At 29.3% G+C, this 24715-nt stretch overlaps 1 protein-coding gene across 9 annotated transcripts; it reads right to left on the reverse strand.

Moving 5' to 3' along the window:
- Nucleotides 1-841: 841 nt before the first annotated feature.
- On the reverse strand, nucleotides 842-24145 carry LOC132952033 (uncharacterized). Of its 9 annotated transcripts, none has more exons than XM_061024151.1 (22): nucleotides 21867-21976; nucleotides 18664-18827; nucleotides 18428-18571; nucleotides 14408-14640; nucleotides 14227-14334; nucleotides 13966-14162; nucleotides 13733-13870; nucleotides 12828-13167; nucleotides 12603-12690; nucleotides 11394-11642; nucleotides 10020-10250; nucleotides 9539-9740; nucleotides 7387-7631; nucleotides 7125-7266; nucleotides 6800-7029; nucleotides 6523-6732; nucleotides 5958-6153; nucleotides 5481-5893; nucleotides 4430-5393; nucleotides 4050-4356; nucleotides 1290-2035; nucleotides 843-1196 (listed from the first exon to the last, which is right to left on the reverse strand). In XM_061024151.1, the coding sequence occupies exons 2-19, from the start codon at nucleotides 18769-18771 to the stop codon at nucleotides 5280-5282; spliced, it is 3588 nt and encodes a 1195-aa protein (XP_060880134.1). In that variant the 5' UTR covers nucleotides 18772-18827; nucleotides 21867-21976; the 3' UTR covers nucleotides 843-1196; nucleotides 1290-2035; nucleotides 4050-4356; nucleotides 4430-5279. The 9 variants fall into 9 exon arrangements, with proteins under 9 accessions (XP_060880138.1, XP_060880137.1, XP_060880134.1 ...); XM_061024152.1 differs by having other exon boundaries at nucleotides 843-1199; XM_061024155.1 differs by having other exon boundaries at nucleotides 842-2035; nucleotides 6800-7014.
- Nucleotides 24146-24715: the final 570 nt, after the last annotated feature.

Genomic DNA, 24715 nt, shown 5'->3' on the forward strand with positions numbered 1-24715 from the left:
GTGAGATACCCTTGAGCTATCCATTATAGGGGTTAATAAATAAGATATAAGCTCGGGGTATTAAAACCGATCGATCAGTCGTTCTATTTAAATATTTTATATTCGACGTAAATTCACTTAAATATGCACATGCACGTTCATAACCACGGGACTGCTGTGGATCACGAATTGGCATCAGTGGTCAGTTACTCAGTGCAGACAGCTGCGCAGGTGGGTACCGCCGATCAGTAGTCGTCACCAGTATATTATTATTATTATTTTTTTTAAAATACTTCTTCAATTTTACCTGGTCACTGTATATAGATTCAAGAACTGAAATTCTAATGAGGAATTCTGCCGTATATTGCTTAATAGTTATATTATACTATGCATTTTTCAATTTATTTTTCGTCTTTAAAGGGTCAATACATGGGTTTTCAAAAAAAATTTAATTTTTGTCATCTTTCCACACATAGTTATGGAATAAGATGACGTATGGGGCAGGATAACATGACAAACAAAACCTAAAAAAAACCTTTCTTAACAAGGAACTTATAAGCAATATTATGCAAATTAAACTTTGAAACTTAAAAATTAAATATTATGTTAAAGGTATTCAAGTGCAGAATTCGCATTTATAGGCCTATCACTATGCAGGCATCTCATTGATCCAACCTTGAACACTCAGAACGAGCTGACTTGAAATATGGGTACCCAATTTGTCAGCTGTGATATCAATCATTGTACCTATTTAATAATTGTAATAATGAATGTATGGAGGGATGAAAATATAATATTTTTATTGATATTTCAGATTTTGAACATGCTATGAATTTAATGGTTTTAGTTTTCGATAAAGGTTAATTTTAATTATTTATATTTATGTACAATACATTTTAATAGAATACTTATTTATTATCAACAAATAGTTAAAAAGTAGCAATACATTATTTTTCTTTAATACAAAAACTGTAGGTACAACACATGTATTACAACTTTTGAAGTATGTAATTTAAAGATGAACAATGTAAAAAAAAAAAAAATAAATACTTCGGGATTTATAAAATATAAAAGTTTAAAAAAAATGCGTTAAAAATTAATTTAAGTTTGATCCTGTTCATGTTGTGGTATTTAGGGGTGTTGCTGTCGTTCAAAACCACACACTTATTATTCATATCCGCACATTTTGCACCGTTCAATAACGCACAGATTTTTTTCTGCTGTGAAAAAGGGAATTTTGGCTATTCAATAATTCAAATATGTACGAACAATGTGGCATGTATAGTTTTGGTGAATTATTGATTGCGCACCTGTATTTATAATGTAAACTTGTAGGTATAACGTCGTCCATTATGCGAGTTCGATGTTAAATTGTTACTATAAATTCTTGTAGAATTATAAGCGAAGTCTAAAAGAGACGCGATCACACTAAATGTTCTTGACTTATGTCTTGTTACTAATATTTACAAAATTAAAACCATACGCGATTCTTATCTGGAGTAACGAGAAACGTGTAATATAACAATCTGCGGATAATCCTGAAAGTTTTATTTTTATGATTTTGTGTTTTTTATAAAATTTGATTAACTGGAGTGCGATTCTAAACAATCAGGGACCTCTTTCCCATTGGACATTTTTGGCACGTGCCCAAGACCGCATGATCGATGGGGCCCCCTCGTTGGGCTCCTCTGTTTGCCTGTTTTAATAAAATGGTACTCTGTCCAAGTCGTAGGGGCCTAATTATACCACTACCCTTGGCCTAAAAAAGTTTAAAGACGAAAATGTAAACAATAATGTGATTTTTGATATATTTGTGTGTGGTATTAATACATATCAGTGTGTGTGGTAGGTATTGAACAGTTTGATTTTGGGAAAACAGTATTGAGTAGCGGAATTGATGTATAAATGTGTGAAGATTTGAAGGATGACCTTTTTTTTAAATGTTTGGTTATAACTTATACTGACGGCCTTGGTGCCTTTTTGAGATGATTATCGATTGCTTCTTTAAAATCTATTTTTGTTTTAGGAGTATTTGAGAATTTGTTTGTTATAGCATCTGTAAAATTATAAAAACATTACTATAGGTATAGCCGTATAGGTATATATTATATAATATTTCTCATTTAGTATTGTGTTTAAAGTCATCTTAGGTCTTTCAATATTAAACCGTCGTACATTTCTATTTAGATATAACTATTAGTTTAATAGTTTATTATTTTTATTAGGTTTCTGTATAAAATTCTTTAATTGCTCAACAATTACACTTAACAATATAAATATTTTTTTTTTATACTTAATATTAATTAAGGAAAAAATAACAAAGATAAATTGAATAACATCAGAGCAGTGTTGGGAATAAATGACTAAAAAAAGGTGGGTAAGTGGATGTCGCTCTGCTGTACAGTAGGTTACAAGTGGGTCACTGTAACGGATGGTGTTCAATTTGAATTCAATGATATAATATCATTGTATAAGGAAAACGATTCTGAGCGAAAACAATCAGTCAGCCTATGATATTACCAGGGCTTGAAACCGGTTACCGGTTACCGGTATAATAAAATTGTATTGATATTTAGAAAAAAAATTGAAAACTGACAATGTCCGTAAACAGCTCAAAAAGAGTGAAATTATTTTCAAAATTTTATCGTGTTTAGAAAATGTTAATATAAACATTCAGTGACATTTTCAAGTATCTACAGTCATACGTTTTTTAATTGCAACAAAATAAGAAAATCGTTACATGAGCAATCGAGTGAGTATCAAATGTTGTAAAAATATGAATTTCAAACGCTCATAAAAATTTAATTTGATTTGCTTGTAGACATTGATTAAGGTAGACAAATTTATGAGGAATCTTGTATTACATTTTCAAATCTTAGATAGAAAAAGAAAAATTTTTATGAATTCTCAACTCAAAATAATTTGCTAATTTTCATGATTTTTCCGTATTTTGTCAAGCTTTGAACTTTAGATGCTTATAAATAAAAACTGTGACTAAGGATTTTTAATATTTTTCAAATATCATTGTAACACTATAGTAGGAGCATTGTATTACATTTTCAAGCTTTTTTACCCAACAAATGTGTTATTGACGTCCATAGAAAAAAATACTTATAAAATTGGAAACTAAAAATGTTCCTAAACAGTTCAAAACCAATCAAAATATTTTTAAAATTTTATCGTGTATAGAAAATGCAAATATTAACAACTAGTGACAATTTCATGTATATACGTTCATTTTTTTAGAGTTACACCAATAACCGAAATCGATTTCTCGAAAACAAATTTTGCGTTAAAATTCCTGTTTTTCCTTAATTTTTGTTTTGTTTTTCATGTTGCTTTTGAAAACTACTGTGAAATTTTTACTTTTGACCCCCCCAAAGTACCAACTAGATTCACTTTCCTATCAGAAAAGTTACTGTTGAAGAAAATCCAAGCACTTTTACTGTCCTAAAAGGTGATGACTGACACAAAAATAAAAAAACACACATCATTGTAAAATCAATACATTCATCGTTCCATTCAGAAGTCAAAAGTAAAAATAAGAATAGGAGTATCAATTAATGGAGCCATTAAGAAGAAATGAAACAAAATTAATGCCAGCAGTTAATCGACGGATAGAGAGTGTTAGGATAGGTATTTAAAGTTTGGCGAACAAACTAGTAGTCATGTGCAGGGTGGTCAATTTGTTGAAAGCTGCATAAGAAAGAAACTTATTTTGCACCCGTTCCAATCTTAGTTGATCTTTGGCTAGGTAAGGGTACCAAACTTCTACACCATACTCTAACTATTACTAAATATACTTATATATATACTAAAAATAAATACTATTACTAAATTTAAAATGGTTTTGAATGTTAAATGTTTAAAAAAGTTTGTTTTTGGTTTTGTTATTAAAATTATAAATGGGTAAAGTTTATACCTATAAAATTTAAAATATTAAAGTTATACATTTTAATAATACTAAGGTTTGTTATTAATATCGTTTGGTAATTTTAAATGCTTAATTTTTTGTACTTTTATTATAAATAAGTAATTAAATAACAATTTAATGTACTAAAAATGTTTACCTTAATTTGGTCATTGAGAACAACATTAATAGCTTTGCACACTTCTGGTACGATTAATGAAATGGTTGGTGTCGAAACCTTGAATAAATAATGAAGACTTCTATAGCTGTCCCCTGTTGCTAAATACCATAAGGTAATTGCCAAACGTATTTTCGGTGGTATAGGTATTCTCAGTTTCGTTTGTTTTTTTATCATTGGTTCAATTTTGACCAGAAGAAATTCGAAATCTGCAAGTGACATTCTGCAAAAACTGGTGAACTCACTAGATTCCTCACTAGTCCCATTGAAAAAACTATCCATACTATTTCTGTAAAAATAAAAAAAAAAAAATCGGGTAAGTGGGACACTAATTAAAAGTTAGCAATAGTACAAGTACTCACAGTGTTCTATTACGATGAACTGATATCATCCACCATTTCCTCTGGCGACGAAAGCGTCTATTTTAGAGCGAACCAGACTGGAATAAACTGAGCGGAGGCAATTGGCCGATGATAACGTTTGTAAGACTCGTTTAATAAATCCTAAGATCTTAAGGGTTTTAGGGACAATTATATTAATGTGGTGCTCGAAACATAAAGAGGAGGAATAGAAAATGCCGAGGTCCTTGAATATAAACACCTGTGCAATAAGGACGTCCACGAGGCGATAATAAGGATGGTAAATGGGAGAACGATTTCTAGTAAATGACGTCATAATATGACATTTTTCAAAGTTGAGTAACAGACTTAGACGCTGGACCCAGGTGGAGAAGATATTAAGTTCAGATTGAAGGACGAGACAACTTCCAGGAGAATACATTTCTAAGTAGATTTTTATGCCATCGGCAAATAGGAGGAACTGGGCTTTGGTAATCCATTTATTAATATAAATAGATAAATAAGATAAACAGTAATTATGGCACTAGGTGACCTCCTTGGGGGACATAGAGGATAAAAGAGACATCCTGATATTCAAGGGTAACAGTTTATTATTATTTTCTTTTTAACATTTATTTGAATATATAGGTACAATCTGTAATAATTTACAATGAGCATATGGGATGGAATACAATTGGCTTTGATGGCGCGAGGGGAGTAGCTACTCAGCAGTAACACTCGACGGAATCAGTTTATTATTAAATACTAATTATTATTTAACTTATTTAAATTGTAATACATTAAAAATACAAGGTTAATATTACTAGAACCTATCCCAATAGTTTAATAGTCTGTCTGTTTAATGTTTTAAATTTTAATTTGTGATGGTATTACATTTTACCAACATAATATTTTCTAAAATGGTAGGAGAAAGGTCCCTTCTATTTAAAATGTACTTTAAGCTCGAAAAGCACCTTTCAACACTGACCTAAAAAAATGTATAAATATTATTTATTAAATTAAAAAATAAATTCATTTCATTTTATCTTAATATCTTTGTATTGTATGTACTAACTTGAGTTGCGGGTATAGCTAGTAAAACTTGCGCAAGTTTATAGAGTTCTGGAATATCTTTCTGTTTTAATATCCAGTAATCTCTAATATTAGTGTCATAAGAAATTCTTTCCACTCGATCAAATGAATCAATTATTGATTTAATATCAGGAAGCTGAACTTGAGTACTACATGAAACAGCCTGTGGTCCACAAGTTGTGTTTAAAAATTGTTCAAATTCATCCTCTTCTTCATCAATAATTCTTAAATCTTCAGAACTGGTATTAGAAATGTCTGCAGATTCTCTGAGATTATTTGATATTCCACGATTTTTTAATGACTCTAAAAGTTTCCATAGCTTATAAAGATGAGCTTTAGCTTTATTTTTAAATTCAAGCGATAGTAGCTGTTGATATCGTGGATCTAAGTAGACAGCTTAAAAAAATGTATTTATTTAATAGAATTAATATCTAATATGAAAATACCACATAATATATACCTGCTGAAAATACATCATTAAATAATAATTTTTCCATCATTTTATTCATTGATTCGACGATAGCAACGGAAAACACATTATTTATTTTGTTAAGTCCATTCTTTATCTTCCACCAACAACCAAAAAAATCTCCAACTGTCAGATCTGCTCTTTGAAGGGAAATAGAGCCTGTTTTAACTGATTTTAAAGCTACAACCTATATATAATATGAATTAAATTAGTTGAAGACTATTACTATCTACTACCAACATTGTACAAGACAATGTATTAAAATTTAAATATAATGTTGTATCTTAAATAAACATGGATTAATATTTATAAATTAAATGTCACTGTGGCGTAGCAAGGGGGATACTGGGGGAGAAAATTATTTATTTTCTCTATGAAAGTAACTGCAAATACAAATTTTTATAGCCGTACAGAAACAGAAACATAAGATAAAACCTCTCCATAAGTATGTTTAACTTATGGGTGACCCTATAGTTAATCCAACTCTGTGTAAACAGTATCAGCAGCCCCAAAGAAATATCCTGGCTACACCACTAAAATGTCAATATACATTTACCAATGATTCTATTAAGCCCCAATTAGTTATGCTGAGTTCCAGTGATCGATTATCAATAGATTTCATTAGGCAAAAATCTTTGTGTTCTAATAGGCCTTGTAACATATCGTACAGTGAATTCCATTTAGTTTTACAATCTAATATTGACTTTTTCAAACCGCTGTTTTTTAATGCATTGGCCATTGTTGGTGTTCTCAATTCTCTAACAATCTTCATAAAAATATATATGTATATTAAATGTAAATTAACAGTAATAAATTATAATTAATATACCAACTTTGCGAGCTTTATTCAAAATATCTTTATGATTGGTGTTATTTAATCCATCATAAACACATAACTGAATTGTGTGCGCTGAACATTTAAAACTGTGCGTCAATCCTTTTTCAGGGGATTGAAATGAAATGGCTATGCGATCTTGTAAAGTATCATTTTTATTTTCATGCTCAATTAAAATATCTCTTCCGTTATCTTCATTTGTATCAGATAATTCTTCATTTGTAATTTCTAAAATCAGCCATTATATAATGTAAATTAATATAACATATATATAGGTATTATTATTATTATTATGATTTTGAATTATTTGTTCAACTAATTACCTGCATCACTATCGGAATTATCGTTATTTCCTTGATTGTCAGAACTAGGTTTTACCACTTTAACCATATTGGATCCACTGTCTACTGTACAGGAATATATTTGATCATGCATAATATTGTACTGATCAAGGACTTTTATTATCTATATGTATTAGAAAAATTAAAGTAGTTTGATATTTTAATATTATGAATTTTATAAAATATTAATATATTATTATAATAATATTTAAAATAAAATGCATGCATAAAAAAAATGATTTACCACTGATTTTAAGAGTTCAGCATTATGAGATTCACGCAATACCGTCATTTCCAAGGTACGAATTTGCAATTTATTTTCAACTTGGTAGTGTACATTTATACCAATTATTGAGTGATTTAATCGCATAACACGATCAATTTTAAGGGATAAAGGACGATTTTCTACTTCCTTTTTAATAATCTTAACAATACTTTCAGCTTTCTTAGTTATATACAATTGTATTAGTTCTGGATTAATATCAAAATCTATTTAAAATAAAAATTAAGTTGATACTTTTGTTTTCAATGCAAACAAAATACATAGAAAATAACTTCTATAGTTTAAATTGAAATTATTATTGTTTATATGACGTACCTACATTGTATAATATACTTATATAACTACCTATACTGTTATTTATTGTAATATAGTAATTAGTTATAAATTATAATAACCAGCAATGATGAATGATAAATGGTAATAAATTTTAAAAACAATACTTATCAGCAGGGCTCGGTACTTATAGCACTTATAAAATAAGCACTTAAAAACATAATTATAAGCACTCGAATAAACATTTAAAAAACTTAAATTCAAACAAAAATATATCATCAAAAAAAAAAACTTTCTTTTTACATTTTAAAGTAGGTACTATAGACATAATTTGTACAACTGTGCTAAAAATAATTATTAGGAAAAGTTTATAACTAAAAAATAAAAACAAATCTTTATATTATAAAAAAATCAAACTTCAATTTCTACACGATTTGCATTATTTTTTATAGATTTTCCGAGGGATTTTCTGAAAATTAAAATGTAATCGATATTTACAAATAGTTGAAAAAAAAATGTATTAATTAAATCTTACAGTCATTATTGCATTAAATGATTTAATTTTAATTCAATCAAAAACAACTTTGCAGTAGAAAACCATAAAATAAGTAGGAAAACTGGTCAAAAAAGAAAAATAACCAAAAAAACTGGAAATAAGGATTTTTTTGAAAAATCGATAAAAAAAGCAAAAAAAAAAATAGCACTTTCAAATTTCATAATTGAACGTGTCGTAACACGACATACACTTCCATAGCATTCTGCTACATTTTAAGTCAATCCATAAAAATAAGCAAATATTTTAAGTCCCGTGCCCTGCTTATCAGTTATCAAACTAATTTATAAATCTAAATAAAGTGGGTATATTGATGTGTTTATTTTATAAGGTTATTTTAAATATATTTTTTTTTTTTTTTTAATTGATCTTGAGCCCGGCAGCTGAGGCCATTAGCTATTTTTAGTTTTACTGTAGGTTATTAAGTTGGTAGGGGGAGGAACACGTGTGTGTTTTGTTTGGCAGAATTTTTGATTGGGTACCCGTAGGTATCTGCCATGCCCGGGTGGGGGGATGGCGGCACTTGTTCTCCGGACACCGTGACTTGCACGGAGAAAAATGCCGCCCAATGGTCGAGGATCGAACTCGGACCGGCTGTGCCGAATCCGTTGCGTTAGACCGCTCGGCCACCACGTCCCCCCTTTAAATATATTATATAGCCAATAGACACATATAAGTATTAATTTCAAAATAATTTACAGACAACTTCAATTTAGAATATTTCATAAGCTCAATTTAATCAAATTCTGTATATTATGAGTAAGTATATACAAGGCTGGGCAAGTTAATGATTTTTTTAACTCAGTTAAGTTAAATTAATATGCACACTATTTGTTAACTTTTTATTAAGTTAAAAAAAAGTTAATTTGTTTATACAATGCTAGTGTACTTAATTTTTTCCAACCCAAAACTAAATTATAGACTATAGTGTTCATACTTTATACAGTATTTCCATATAAATTAGATTCGAATGATTTAAATTTTTAACTTTAAACAATTCACGGTACTTAAATATTTATTGACATGAAAACAAAATAGACTGAAATAGTGAAATATAATTAAATTAAAAACAAAATAAATTAGCTTAACTTACTTCTTAAAATTAAAAATGAATTCGTTCATTTCACGTTAATTTAAAAAGAAATTTAGTAAATTAAAAGTAACTAGTTAAGTTAAAAAGTTAAAATTAAATTAACTTTTTAACTTAACTTTATCTTTTTAACTCGTTAATGCCCAGCCTTGGGTATATATTATTTTTTATTTTAATAAATAATTACTAGGTATTACTTCCTCCAATTGCATCAGTTATTGGTTTTAATATTTTTTTCATTCCAGAGTCTTTGAATATGTCAAATGGTCTACCGTTATTTGTCACAAGTTCTAAACAAGCTTCCAGTAACATATCTCGACTCATTGATATGTTTAAAGATGTATTTAAATTTGTTTTATTTATTTTAATATCATCAAGTATTCCATTTGAGGATCCAATCTACAACAGTTAAAGTAAAATTTCAATTCGTAAAAAAAAAACAATCAATAAATATAAAATATAAGACATAGCAAAATAAGGTGTTATTTAGATTTTTTTGTTTGAAGTGCATTATTATTTATTTATAACTATATGTATACACTTTAAGAGTATATAATTTCTTTAATTTCTTTATTTGATTATTGTATGCAAAATGATCATATTGTACAAAATAATACCTTTGAATTTAGCTATTAACATCTTACATTATCTTTAAATTAATACACACAAGTCATTTACGTTTTTACGTTTATTCATATTTTTATCAACTTCACAATTTCTTTCGATCAATAATTGCTTGTATTCGTTCGGATGCCTTTTAAGAATATGATTCTCCAATGTCTTAGAACGATGACCCTTCATCACTGGATGTGGACAATTTTGTATTTTACATTTTGATTCATCCGATTCTGCGTTGTAGTTAAAATATAATTTATTCACAAGATTCGAATTTGAACGCTCAATACTTGTCTAAAATACGAGGAATATAATAATTATTTTTACATCAACATGTTCTGACGTTCAGTGGCGTATTTAAGTTTTTGTCATAGGGGGGGGATATGATTCTATCCAGTATCCCCACCTTTAAAGTTAGAGGCCTTAAGTTAAGACTCTGAAATCTTTTGCATATTATAAACAGCCTACGGGGGCCTCAAATTTGCAAGTAATAACCTATTGAAATAACTTTTATTGAAAACGGTCCAGTTATTTTTTGAGGCTATTAACTTCGGATAAACCAATAACCAATTTTAGTACCTATAACCCGATTACACCCACTAAAAAAGTTTAAAAAAAAAATTTAGATTACATGAGTGTATCTTGGGTTTAGTGTACGTATACCTATAGGTATACCTAGGTACCCCAGTTCACAAATAAATTTGGGTAGCTTTGCGAACTAAATTTACCAAGGTGGACAAATTATTTATGGTGGATTGGATATATTACTTGGTATAAATCGAACGTGGTTCAAACTACTCTTTAAACATTCCTGATATCTCCAAGAACAATTTGAAATTTTCACAAAATCGGTCCAGTAATTTTTGAGATATAATAGCTACAAATATACATTCAACTCTCAAATTTGTTTTAAGGTATAATTTATTTATTTGAAATCATAACCACAACCATAACCTCATCTGCCAGAGTAACTAATGGCAAACATTTAAAATACTAATTTTTATTAATTATTTCTCCTATAACCAATAGCAACCATTTATAAATAAAAATTTCCATCGTAAATCTCAAAATACCTGTTTGAGCACCTCTTGGGGTTGAACCAACTGGGTCTAATTGTGAATCTAAACCTTTCAGGTCCCACTCAAAAACACACTAAAAATGTCCAGTGGTTTAGTAGAAGTTTAATGACAAACAGACAAACATGTATTTTTATATATGTATATAGACATAGATTGTTATTATTTTCGGCCACCCAATTAATTTCACCAAGGAAAATTATTATACATTAAAACCTTTCCCATGACAAACCGATTTATTAATGAAAACCGTATTAAAATAAGTAGAGTTCTTTTCAAGATATGCTCGTGCATACAAAGAAGAAGCAGTGTCTCTCTACCATATTATGCATGTTATAAACCTTCTTCTTGAATCACTTACTATTTTACGTTTCAAGTTTTTATCTACTTCAAAACGACGTCCTTCATTTTTTTTATTATTCTTGGTAATCATTAATTGTCTGTATTCGTTTGGATGCCTTTTAAGAATATGATTATTCAATGATTGAAATCGACGTCCCTTCATTACTGGATGTGGACAATTTTTTACTTTACAATTGGATACATTCGATTGTTCGTTGTATTTAAAAAATATGTTCAGATGATTGGTATTTGAATGCTCCATACTTATCTAAAATACGAGGAATATAATAGTTATTTTTTCATTAATATTATCATATTTTATAAACATGTTCTGATTTTCATTGCAAATATTGCAAATAATAACACAAGTATTTTATGCATAAAACGTATCTCTATGGATCGCGTAAAACATTGTTTAACTTTAAAAACATACAGGCATTTTTTTTAATTTAAAACGTTTAAATTAGGTATTTTGAAGAAATAAACGTAAATTAATATCTAAATCAAGTTACATTTATTAGTATTTACCATACACCTATTAAGTAGATAAGTATGAAATCCATGGTATTTTTACTATTGAGTATTTTTGTTCGGCACAAATTTGGCACTGTTGACAACAGTTAGTAAAGAGCAAAAAAACGCAAAATACAAATGATAGATAAACCATCAATATTAAGTTGAAGATGAAAAAAATAATGAATGTCATAAATCATAATGTTTGATTTAATTTTCTATGAATTTTATTATATCTCGAATTTATTTTCCTAGTGGTCTTCTTTTGAATGAGGTTCATACAATATTATTATAAATTTAAGATATTGAAGATATTTGGATGTGGTGAATTAAATTATGCATGGAAAGATTCACATAAGTTGGTTGTGCGATGAATACTATTTATTTTTTTTCGCCCTAAATTACTGTGGAAATAAGGAAAATGAACAATGTAACTGTCTATTAATTTATTCGAGTTAGTAAATTGTGTGAGAAAATGTATGGGTAGGTACTAGGTTGTATTTCAGTAAGTTCAGTCGAAAAGCAATCGTAAACTGATTGGGGGTTCTAAAGACTTAACAAGTTATAACGAGAGTGGACAACTTTGTGAAGCGCAGCATATGATTGTAAAATAGTCACAATCAATAAAAAAAATGCAATTTATAAAATAAAAAGTTCAGAAATGTGTATACATTATAAACACATCGTCCCTTTAAATATTAATTGATCTAATTACTTCTTGTTTTTTAGATTGTGGTACTTTTTCTTCACGTGTATACTCATCTTCACATGTACGCGGTATAATGGTACCTACACGTTTAGAACTTAAATAAATAAATAATTAAAATTAGATATAGTATGCAATATATAATAATATGTATTATGTATATATTTTTTTAATTGTATTACTCATATGTCATTACTGCAGATTTGTAATATTTTAATACATCCAAAGCCATACCTATTATTTGTACAATTATCGCAGCAGTCTTTTCTAACGATGATTCTGTCAGTTGTATTTGACGAAGAGACATCCTCAAAATAGGATATTAGTAGTTGACGTCTACACAATCTAGTCTCAATGTACTTTTCGATGGCCTCAGCCATTTTTTTTTTATGAGAGTTGTATGACATGTCATCTGTGTTTGTTGAAAGTGTTAACCTCTTATTGTTTGCAATTTCTTCTTCATTGTAGAAAATATAACACATTGCTGGTTCACCATCTCGTCCTGCTCGACCGACTTCTTGATAATATGATTCAATATCTTTTGGAGCTCCATAATGAATTACCTGTCTTACATCTATCCAAAACAAAATTTTTAATCTTTATAAATTATAACTGTGCCAAAAATTTTAAAACTCTAAATGCCTATAATAGCTTAAAATTGGTCTCAATATTTTTAAAATGTCATTCCGTACAGCAAATAATAACTTAAGTAGCTCTGGATAATGGAGTGTTTCAATTTTCAAGTTTCTACGCACTTTTTGAATTACAACAGAAATGAATAGAATCTTTTGATGAGCAATCGTCATTTTACACGAAAATATCCTAGTTCATCAAAATTTAAACTTCAGACGCTATCATAAAAAATATTTGAAGAATGGCGCTCAAATTTATTTTGTTATTTTTGTACTCAAACTTATTCTACACTTTAAACGCTTGTACGAAAATATTTTGACTGTAATTTCAATATTTTTTTATTGGTATATGAACACTTATTAGGAACCTTCTATTTAATTTACAAGCAGTTTACCTAAAGCAAACATTGTATCATACTTAAAATATAGTATAATAATTAGTATAAACTATTGTTTTCTTAATTTCAAATAACAATGATTTTTCTTTACAATACATTAAACAATTACCTGATTTATCAATTCCCATTCCAAAAGCCATTGTGGCTACAACAATTTTCAAACTATCTTTTACAAATTGTTCATGCACAATGTTTCTTTGTTTCAATGAAATGTCAGAATGATAAACTCCACATTTTATCCCATTACCTAAACATTTTATTTTATTATTCAAATATTTTTAATAATTTGAATTTCACAAACAGATTAATTAAAAAACAAAATCAATAGGAACTTTTACTTACTATGTAATTCATTTGCAACTGTATCAGTCTCTTTTTTTGTTGGACAATAGATAATTGTTGATCCCTCAAAAAAAAGTTTGTTTTCTTTCTTATATTTTTTTATGTCCAATAATAAATTTGTTTTTTTTGACAGCTTTCTTGACACCTCAAAGTATAAATTTTCTCTATTAAATCCCATATAGAAAATGTTTGGTTTTCTAAAAGTAATATATCAAATCATTATATTTCATAATATTGAATTAGCAGGTCAACCGTCCATACATGAGTTTCAATGAGGTGCAAATGTCTTTGCGAACAATTGGTGTAGCAGTGGCTGTTAAAGCCATGATTGGGACTTTGGGTAGTATGTTGCGTATTTTTCCTAAATTCCTGATATAAATACATAGATATATCATTACTTAAAAAAATATATTGGTGTTATAAAGTATATATATTCACTGACCTATAAGCAGGTCTGAAATCAAAACCCCACTGACTAATACAATGTGCTTCGTCAATAGCAACAGCAACGATATTGTTTTTAGTCCGTAAAGATTGTAAAATCAGTACTACTAAATCCTTGTCTAAGGATTCTGGGGTTATATATAACACTCTTACGTCTCCGGAAAAAAGACTTCTTTCGGCGTCATCCATAGAAGTTTGCGTTGTTAGCTGATATGCTTTAACCTTCACCTTCTAAACAACATTTAAATTAAATTGTGAATAAATAAAATAACAGTACTTAACTGCAGTTGTCTTGCAGCTGACATTATAATAATAATATAATATAACAATATAATAATTAATAACTAATGGACTTCTTTAGAAGAATAAAAACTCGTATATGGGGGACGGAGTGGCCGAGCGGACCAAGGTGTCGGTTGTGACGCGCACCGACGCCGGTTCAAAATTTCGGCTTCGGGCGGCATTTTTCTTCGGGTAAGTCACGGGGTCCCACCCAGGCATGGCAGATACCTATAGGCAGTGTTGGGAATAATCTAGATAATTTTTTCTAGATAAATTATCTAGATAAAATTATTTCTTTAATTATCATATCTAGATAAAAATAATTAAATCATCTAATTATCTCATCTAGATAAATGTAAAGGTTGGTTGGCAGAGTCCTACCCCCACCTCCACGTGGTGCCGACTGGAAACGGAATTCCGGTTCCGGCCAACGGGGGAGGCACAGAAGGCAAACTGTATAAAACCGAACACCGGCGGGTCAACACCAGCGACCAGAGAAGGCCAACATCGCCCTCCAACCACCGACAACAGACCGAAGGCTCGATGCGAAGACAACCGGGAAGCGGGAACCAAACGGTCAGACCACCCAGCGCCTCAGTACCATCATCCGAAACTGCCCCACAGCGGCAGGCGTGCCCCGGGGCATTAGTAGGACACCCACAGCACGGCTTGGTCACCGTCCGGGTGATCGCGATTGAGCGTGAGAGGGGCCGCGGATGCGGTGTCAGGAGATGCCGCGGACTGCAAAGCTCCCGTGAACGACGAGTACAACAACAACGGTCAGAAGGAAAACTAGGAAACCAACAACGGCGACACGCACACTCCAGAACATCAAGAAGAAGACGCGACGAACGAGTTAGAAGCCGGCCGACTATCAATCCGGGCCGAGAATCACCAGAACGAGAAGACAAGACCGGCGGGCAGCGAAGCCGGGTCGAGAACCCACAATGCAAACAGCAGGCCTTCAGCCAAAATGTATTTTATCTGATAACATGTAAAACTAATTTAAATGTGCGCCCTTAGAGGACCCAAAAAACAGGTGTAAAACAAATACATAAATTGTACATCATTTTAAGTATAATAAACGATGGCGGCGTCGCGGCAGTAATGCGAAAGCAGTTCCCGCGGCGCCGTCGGTTACAAACTGAAAAAAAAAAAAAAAAGATAAATGTAAAGGTTATCTGTGGTTATTTATCTAGATAAGTAATATAATAATAAGAATATTTTTAAATACTGAAATAGCCAATCATTTACGAGAACCGAGTAGTGATTCCAAATTCCAATATTATTATAGTTAAAAAAAGAAATGTATACTGAAATATAGTCAGTCTTATGTTGATATTTTATTTTTATTCAAGTTATATTAAAAATTAAAATTGTATTTTATTTTAGTTGAGAAATGACATTAAGGATTTATTAATTAATATATATTATCTTATTAGTAATTACTAATAAATTACATTATTTATAATATAATTTAAAAAAAAATTTTCTATTTTTTTATCTAGATAAATGTATGTGTATTTTTATCTTTATCTAGATAAAAAAAATGATGTTATATTTTATCTTATCTAGATAAATTTTGAATAAATTATTTATTATCTTATACAGATGATTTTTTGGTTATCTTTTCCCAACACTGCCTACAGGTGCCCACTAAAAAATCTGCCAAACTAACAAACACACGTGTTTAAACCTACAGTACCCTCCCTCATAGTTAAAAAAAAAACCACACAATGGCCTAAGTTGCTACGGGTTGATTAATAAAAAATAAACACGTATATGGTCCATATTACATCATATTATGAGTAATACTTTTTTTATTATTTGCAGGGTGATTAATATATTGGCTTTAGTGTTTTACAATATGCATTTTTTTGTGTACGACCAACCTCAAGTCACCTTTAACCTTAAAAATCAGTTAAACATCAAGTAAAAAAAGTAGGCAAGTGGGTGTCACTCTGCTGTACAGTAGGTTACAAGTGGGTCACTTTAATGGATGGTGTTAAATTTGAATTCAATGATATAATATCATTGTATAAGAAAAACGATTCTGAGCGAAAACGGTCAGTCAGCCTAGGATATTACTAAGTATATTTGATGATATTATTGTGAATAGAACAATTTATATATAACCTATTTAAGTGGAACTTTCTTTTAAATTGTTAATCCTTAGTTATAAAAGTTGAACATTTTATACATTTTTAACTACAAAATAATTATTACATTTTAAATTTGATAAATTTTGTCAAAATTTGAACTTTAAATGCTTATAAAAAAAAATTGTGCTAATGTATTTTTATATTTTTCAACTGCCATTCAAACAATATATCAAAAGTCTTGCAAGAATACATGTATTCAATTTCTATGGTTTTTACCCAACAAATAAAGTTTTATTGACATTCATAGAAAAACAACTAATAAAATAATTGAAAACTAAAAATGTTCCTAAACAGTTCAAAACAACTCAAAATATTTTGAAAATTTTATCGTGTATAGAAATTGCTTATATAAACATTCAGTAAAAATTGCATGTATCTACCGACAGTCATTTGTTTTAAAGTTACACAAAAAACCAAAATCGATTTTGCATAAAAATTCCCGTTTTTTCTTAATTTTTTTTTTTTGTTTTTCACGGCGCTTTCGAAAATAACTGGGAAATTTGACCTCCCCAATGCACCAACAATATTCACTTTCCCATCGAACAAGATGCTGAAGTTGAAAATCGGAGCATTATTTCGTCTACTTATCGTGTAGGTAAAGACACAAAAAAAAAACACACATTATTGTAAAATCAATACATTCATCTCTCCGCTCCGAATCTAAGATCCAAGTACTTTTATAATAATTGGGAAAGAATAAAACAAAATTCTTTATAAACAGACACAAAAAAAAAACACAGATTATTGCAAAATCAATACATTCATCTCTCCGCTCCGAATCTAAGATCCAAGTACTTTTATAATAATTGGGAAAGAATAAAACAAAATTCTTTATAAACATGTAACCTTAACTTGTAACCTATTGTACAGCAGAGCGACATCCACTACTTACCCACCTTTTTTTATTGTCGTCTGAAGTAAGAATTTTGGAAAAATTTGACAATATCCCGCAAATTTACAAATTATTTTGTAGTTAAAGTTTTTAACTTAAAAATGTATACAATTTTTTATTTTAATATTTTTAAGATTTTAAAATTATAATATAAAATTTCTCAAATTGATCTTACTAGTTTGTTTCAAAAACATTAGGTTTTTAATCTAACATAATGCCACATTTATTTAGTTTTAAATATTTAGGAAATTGAACTCAAACTTAAAAAAACGATTTCAATTTCATACAAATTTCGTAAATTTGTTGTAATTCAAAACCAATTGTTGAAAATTGAAACTCTTAACTTTTAATTATATCATCATTATCTATACACAATTCAATTTTCAAAATATTTAAATTAATTTTGACCTTATTATAGATAAGTGCAGGCATTAGAAATTGTTTTCCTATAAATTTTGATAAAAACAATTTTAAAATTTAATACAGGCTCCTCAAAAGTTGTTATTACAGGAATAAAATATTTAAATTAAAAATAACGTATTATATTTTAAATTTAACACCATCCATTACACTCGTTGTATAGTGATCTACTATGGTAACCTACTGTACAGAAGAGTGGTAGATATCCGCCTTTTTTTAATTTTATTTTTATTTATAAATATGATATAAATTCAATCAAAACCTCCAGGGAAAGCAATTGATCTTTTATTAGCGATATTAACGGCGAAACAACTATGGTTAAACCGTTGCTATGAACTGCCGGATACTGATAACACAGACTTTTTCCATAACCAGTAGACATAACCACACAGACGTCTTTTTTCTCCTGAAAAATGAATTATTTAATTATTACAACTATATATTAACAGATTCCCAGAGTTTTGTCTGATAAAGTCTGTGTTTATTTAGTCGTCTTACCTCCAAAACCGATCGTATGATTTCCCATTGCTTGGGCCGAAATGTAGAATGTCCAAATTTATCCAAAAGCGTTTTTATGTGCAATGTGCTAGGTTCCGTCAAAGACATTTTAACGTTAGTCAACTTGACTACAATAAATCAATACAATCAAATACTGCGGATACCTTGGAAATACGAATAAAAATATTAAATTATTTACAATGCATATAATGGAACTACGTGTATTGGTTAACATTTCTATCGCATCCGTATTTGTTATCTCCGTCTCACACTCTCACTGCAAGTGGGCAACATTGCAAATTCACCTTTTTCAGCTTACGTTTGGTTTCGACGGTTTATATAATATAACTATCGAGTGAATTGACTTAATATAACCAAATTTAAATAGAACAATACAATGTATGTCATGTCATGTGCACATTTCCCGGTATTCCACATGGCTTGTAATATATTATATACTATTATTATGCATAAATGCATAAAACAACATTTATTAGTTATTACTTATTATACTATACACTAACGAAAAACGGCGACGCCCATTTAAAAATATTAACACAGAAAAAGATGAAATCATAAGTAAAAATTGGTATTGATAATATTAATAGTAGTTTACATGGTATTCCATTATATTAGTTTATCCAATCCGGTTCGCCGGAGGAAGGATAATACGTTGGGTGTTGGGAGTTCAGGACCTAGGCTTTCGTATATTATGTTCTCAAATAATTGGTTTGTTTGCCTCGCTTGACGGTATGTGTCACATGACATGCATATATTCCTTGAGGGACTGTGGGTAAGGCCGGTATGGTATATTTACTATTCTGAATCTGTTCGTGATGGCTTACATTTATCTGTGCGAATGGTTGTTCGACCAGACAGTGTATATAAAGGTATTATTGAGAATTTTATTTCAACTTTATTCAGTAGGTATATACATGTATTATTATTATTTATATTATGAATTTGAAACATTTTATATAATTAAATCATTACGTTTATTAGGTTATTTATTAATAATATAACTTATGAGATTCGGTGTGTTGGTTCGAGAGTTTTATAGAATAGTACATGATAAATACATGAATAGCCCCTTACCTTTGATTATGAGGATTACCGTATTTGAAATAAATTTAAGATTTAAAATAAAGTTAATCTGTTCATCAGGACACCAAGTCAATGAGTTGTGTGTCGGGAACTGTGACCAGCGGACGAGCTGTCTCATGACTCATTGCAGCATTGGGCTGCTAAGAACTGTCAACTGACTGGTTTATTTTTTCAGGAGAAGGGATTGTTGACCTTGAATTGTTGACCTTTTGACGACATCGTGTTTATTTATTTATCTTTTGTATGGTAATTACATTAAATGATATTATATAGCTATTTTACGGAAATATTAATATTATCAAGAAATCCGGAATATAGTAATTATTTATATAATATGGAGATTACTATATATTTTTATTCAGCTTTATTCTAAAAACTAAAATAAATATTTTCTCATAATATAATATCACAAGTCAAAAATTAGGTCCTTCCAAAATCCCCCCCCCCCACCTCAGTAGGTACGGCCTTCTAAAAATACATAGGATTATGTTAACAAAACATTTACTACCATAATAAAAAAAAATGTTTTGTTTTGTCGATTGGTTGATATTGTATTTGGTATTTGGATTTTGTTCAAAATGTTAATGGTTGATTGTTGATATTTATTGTATTTTTTTTTTAATGTTTCATACTTTGTGAAGTGTATTGATATGTTTATATGAGCAGAATTTCACAGGCATGATTTTTTTATATTTATTATGGTTCATATATTATCGAATTACGTCATGATGACCAAATGGTGGTTATTTTATTTTGAAAATATTTGCAAATTTTTAATAAAACAAATATTATTGCACATTTCAACAATAAACACCTAAAATGCATGTTGTATGGTATATTTTGGCTGTGGTGGTTGGTGAAAGGAAGAAAATAGGATATTATCGATAGTAAATACGACAAAGTATTTTTATTCTTAACTGTTGCTGCACCATATTATATAATATTATGGTGAAAACTATTCGCTAACTATTTTGTTACCAAACATGATTATACATATATGTGACTTGTACAATGTACAGTACATGAACTGCATAGGGTGTGTAAAACAATAAAGCTCCAATACATGAATAACGACAGCATAAGTTAAAAAAAATATTTTTAATAGCTCTTAATTTTGTATTGAAATTCTGAGAACTATTTCCTGGATTACCATTGCCTCCACAGCCTATACTTATACGACGGGGAACTTGACTAGACGCCGTGTCATATTATTCTGATAATTTAAATTCTATAAAATCAGTACTTTTGTCTTTGGAGAAAAACACTTCAAAGTCTATAACAAATACGATAGCTTTATTTGAAAATAGGAATAAAAAAATGATTTATCTTAAAAAATAATTTCACAGTATTAAAACTAGAAAATGCGTCACTTTCACTGAATAAAAGTCTTGAAAATACTAAATTAAAACTTTGTCAAAATAAAGAAATGACTGTTTTTTCATGGATATTTTAAATTTTAATTTGGACGAAAGTAAATATTTAAACAAAGAATGACGATTTTAGTTATTTTGTTGAAATTTAAAAGTATTATTCGTGTGTATTTACTAAACTCTTACTATTATATTTTATTATTTCATATACACAATGATATTTTCAAATGCAATTTTTTCGACACAAATTAATTTAACCTGCTGATGACTATAATAGTAAAATTAATTAGTTTAATCATAATGATATCATAAAATAATATAACTACCTATAACAATTTATTGCACCAATAACAGTAATAAATACATTTTTTAATAGCATACCTACACAAAAGTATTGGTCTATTTGGTTTACTCACTAGGTATATCCTATGGCTGTGATGTAAGTAGGAGTTATAATTTAAAAATTTAACAGAAAATATAATAATAAAATAAAAACATAAAATTAACAATTTATATAGGTAATAAGAACTTAGATTAAATTTATATCATAAATTTAAGTGATAAATAAAATAAAATATAACTTGGTATTATAGGCTAACAAACCGTCTTCACTCAAAATAGTTTTTCGTATACTAAAGCGGAACTCAGCGAGAATATTATGCACATTTTGTTTAATATAATAAAAATAAAGTTATAAAGTAATATAATAAAATCGAACACTGAGATTACCTTATTTATTAATTAATTTTTCATGTGAAAAATATAATTTTATATAATATTACACTGAAATTGTTATAGTTGGACAGAGTTGTCGAGAATAATGTATACCTACCAAGACGGCGAACCGTAGACTGACGACGCCACTGATAAGTGGCAATAACGAGAATCAGTGCGGTAGACCCAATCACCTTATCTCAATTACGTCTATAATTATATTTTTTACTATCATTAAATTATATAAAATGTGATATTAAACATATACAATGATTTTATATCATTGAATTCAAATTTAATACACCCATTACAAAGACTTATCTAAACACCAAATGTACAGCAGAGCGTTATCCACTTACCTACCCGGTTTTTCTCTATTTTTATTGTTTATTTTTCGATATTTTTAATAATTTATTCAAATGCATATTTTATAATCGTAATGGATTTTACATTAACATCTTATATAATACGTTAAAATTTATGATTTCGCGTTCAGTGTCTTGGTTTCCACTAGCAACCGATGAATCATATAATTACAACGCAAAATAAAACTGGTTTTGTAAAAACTATGTTTTTATACAAATTCCCGCTTATCTCTAAATTGTTTTTTGGTTTTTATGATTATTTTGAAAAGTACTGAGAAAAAATCCATAAGATAAAAATGTATTTGGTGAGGAATGTATTATTATGATGAGTGGAGGGAGGAAGTAACGTTTTTCACTATAGTAGAAAATCAGTTTGAATAAAAACAATCTATAGGTAGTATACTAATATCCAATATATAATTTTATATTATAACCTTTAGGTACTTTTTAGTATGTGGAAGTAATTTTTTTATGCTTTTTAAACATTTCGGAGGGTGATGTGTAGGAACACAGGAACCTATATGTTATACAAACTGCCGCTATTTCTACGTTATCTCACTCATCGTAGGTATGATTGGAAAAATACATGAATTCTTTGTTGATCGGTCACCTGTCTGTTATTAATTAAATATAATAATTTAGCTATTTTAACTAATTTGTATTTTTGTGCTCAAAATATTTTATTTTTTCAAATCATTTATTGAGATTTGAGACTTATGTATTTTGGTTAAAAAATTGGCAAGGGGCCCGGACGGCGCTGCCTGCATAAGTAAAATACTACCATCCTGCGTCACGTTTTGTAAACATATTTACGCATGCTTAAAATAATTGCGCCCACGTACTTTTAAAATTACATAACTAACCACAACTGGTTTCCATCGCACTTACAGTGAATTATAAACTTGTAAAATATTTACAATCTTTATTATTTAATTTAGTGTCTTATTTTTTATTTTTTTTTTAAATTGATAAATAAATGTAAATGTAAATGAAAAACTGGATTGAATTATGGAAGCAGGGAACGTCCTATGACACGCTACTTAAGTCACAATACATTGACAATTATATAATTTAAAAATGTCCACAACTCGTAGAAAAATATAAATATTTATAAAAAAACACGTCCTCCAACAGAATACAGAATGTGTTGTCACATTTTAATTATGATTATAATATGTTAATACTATAAAGTAATTCTCTCTAAAATTAAAATTAGTCGTGAATATTGCTGTTTGTAATATGTCCATGTATGCACTTGTCAGACGAAGAAAACAACGAACAACTTTGAGCGAGACTTACATATTATTACCATTGGTTATGACTTATGATGCAAACAATCTAAAAATTGATTATAGGTATTATATTCCGTATCCGGACCATTACATACCTGCATTAGTTATTATTTTTAAATTTAATAGGTATTAACATTATTTTAAATAACGATAAACGCAAAACTTGTATAACGTTTTAGTTCTAAATAACGATAAATGCAAAACTTGGATAAAGTTTTAATTCTGTATAACGGTAAACGCAAAAGTTTAATAACGTTTCAGTTCTAAATAACGATAAACGCAAAAATTGTGTAATGTTTTAATTGTAAATAACATAAAACGGAATTTTTTTCAAATGCAAGCCCTGATTAATACTAATACTAAATTACTAACTGCTAATAAGTGTGCACTTTTATCGATTATTAGTGTTTATACAATAACTGATATTATATATCAAGCGCACGTCGTCAAACAATATATGGATAGCTATATACAATTTTGGCACATACCTTCTTGCTATGCACAGTGTCTTCGAAAATAATACATTCCGAGCATCGAGGGAATGGAAATGATGTACCTACGTCGTTCTGCCGGAATCGTCTTGTACTTCCAGTGAATTGAAAATAATAAACAATTGACGTGATACTTAAATCTAAAATATTGTACTGTAAAAATGAATGTTTTTGTTATGCTGGTTGCAACTTGCTACTAACTGAATGGTTAGGACTTGTACACATAATATTATGAATATTATATCCCCCCCCCCCCGGGTATAGCCCGAGTATAATACGAAATATACGATATACTATATATTAGCACAATAGCACACGCATAAGATAGTCAGAATTATGTCAGCGTTACGACGAGAACCTGGTAGAGGAATAGATATAGGTAATAGTTACAGTATCTGGCATAGACCGGATGCAACAAAACGAGCCACCGCCAAGAGCTAGTAAGATAATATAATGTGTATAACACTGTGGGAAATCCTCGGGCTTAGAGGTTTCTGTGAATCGGACTTGGTACTTGGTAACAGGGCTACACGATTAACGAAACCCCCTCATTGATCATAGAACTAGCCAGAAATAGGCACATCTACAACCCTGAGTCACAGATCCGCAAATGCACTATGAGTATAGTCAAATATAGTAATACGTGACGTCTGTTTTCTCCCACCATGATTCCATTTCCAATATTTCCAGCAACGTGCCGATGCGCAGCGACGGTC

The sequence above is a fragment of the Metopolophium dirhodum genome, chromosome 9 (assembly GCF_019925205.1).
Source record: "Metopolophium dirhodum isolate CAU chromosome 9, ASM1992520v1, whole genome shotgun sequence".
NCBI lineage: Eukaryota > Metazoa > Arthropoda > Insecta > Hemiptera > Aphididae > Metopolophium > Metopolophium dirhodum.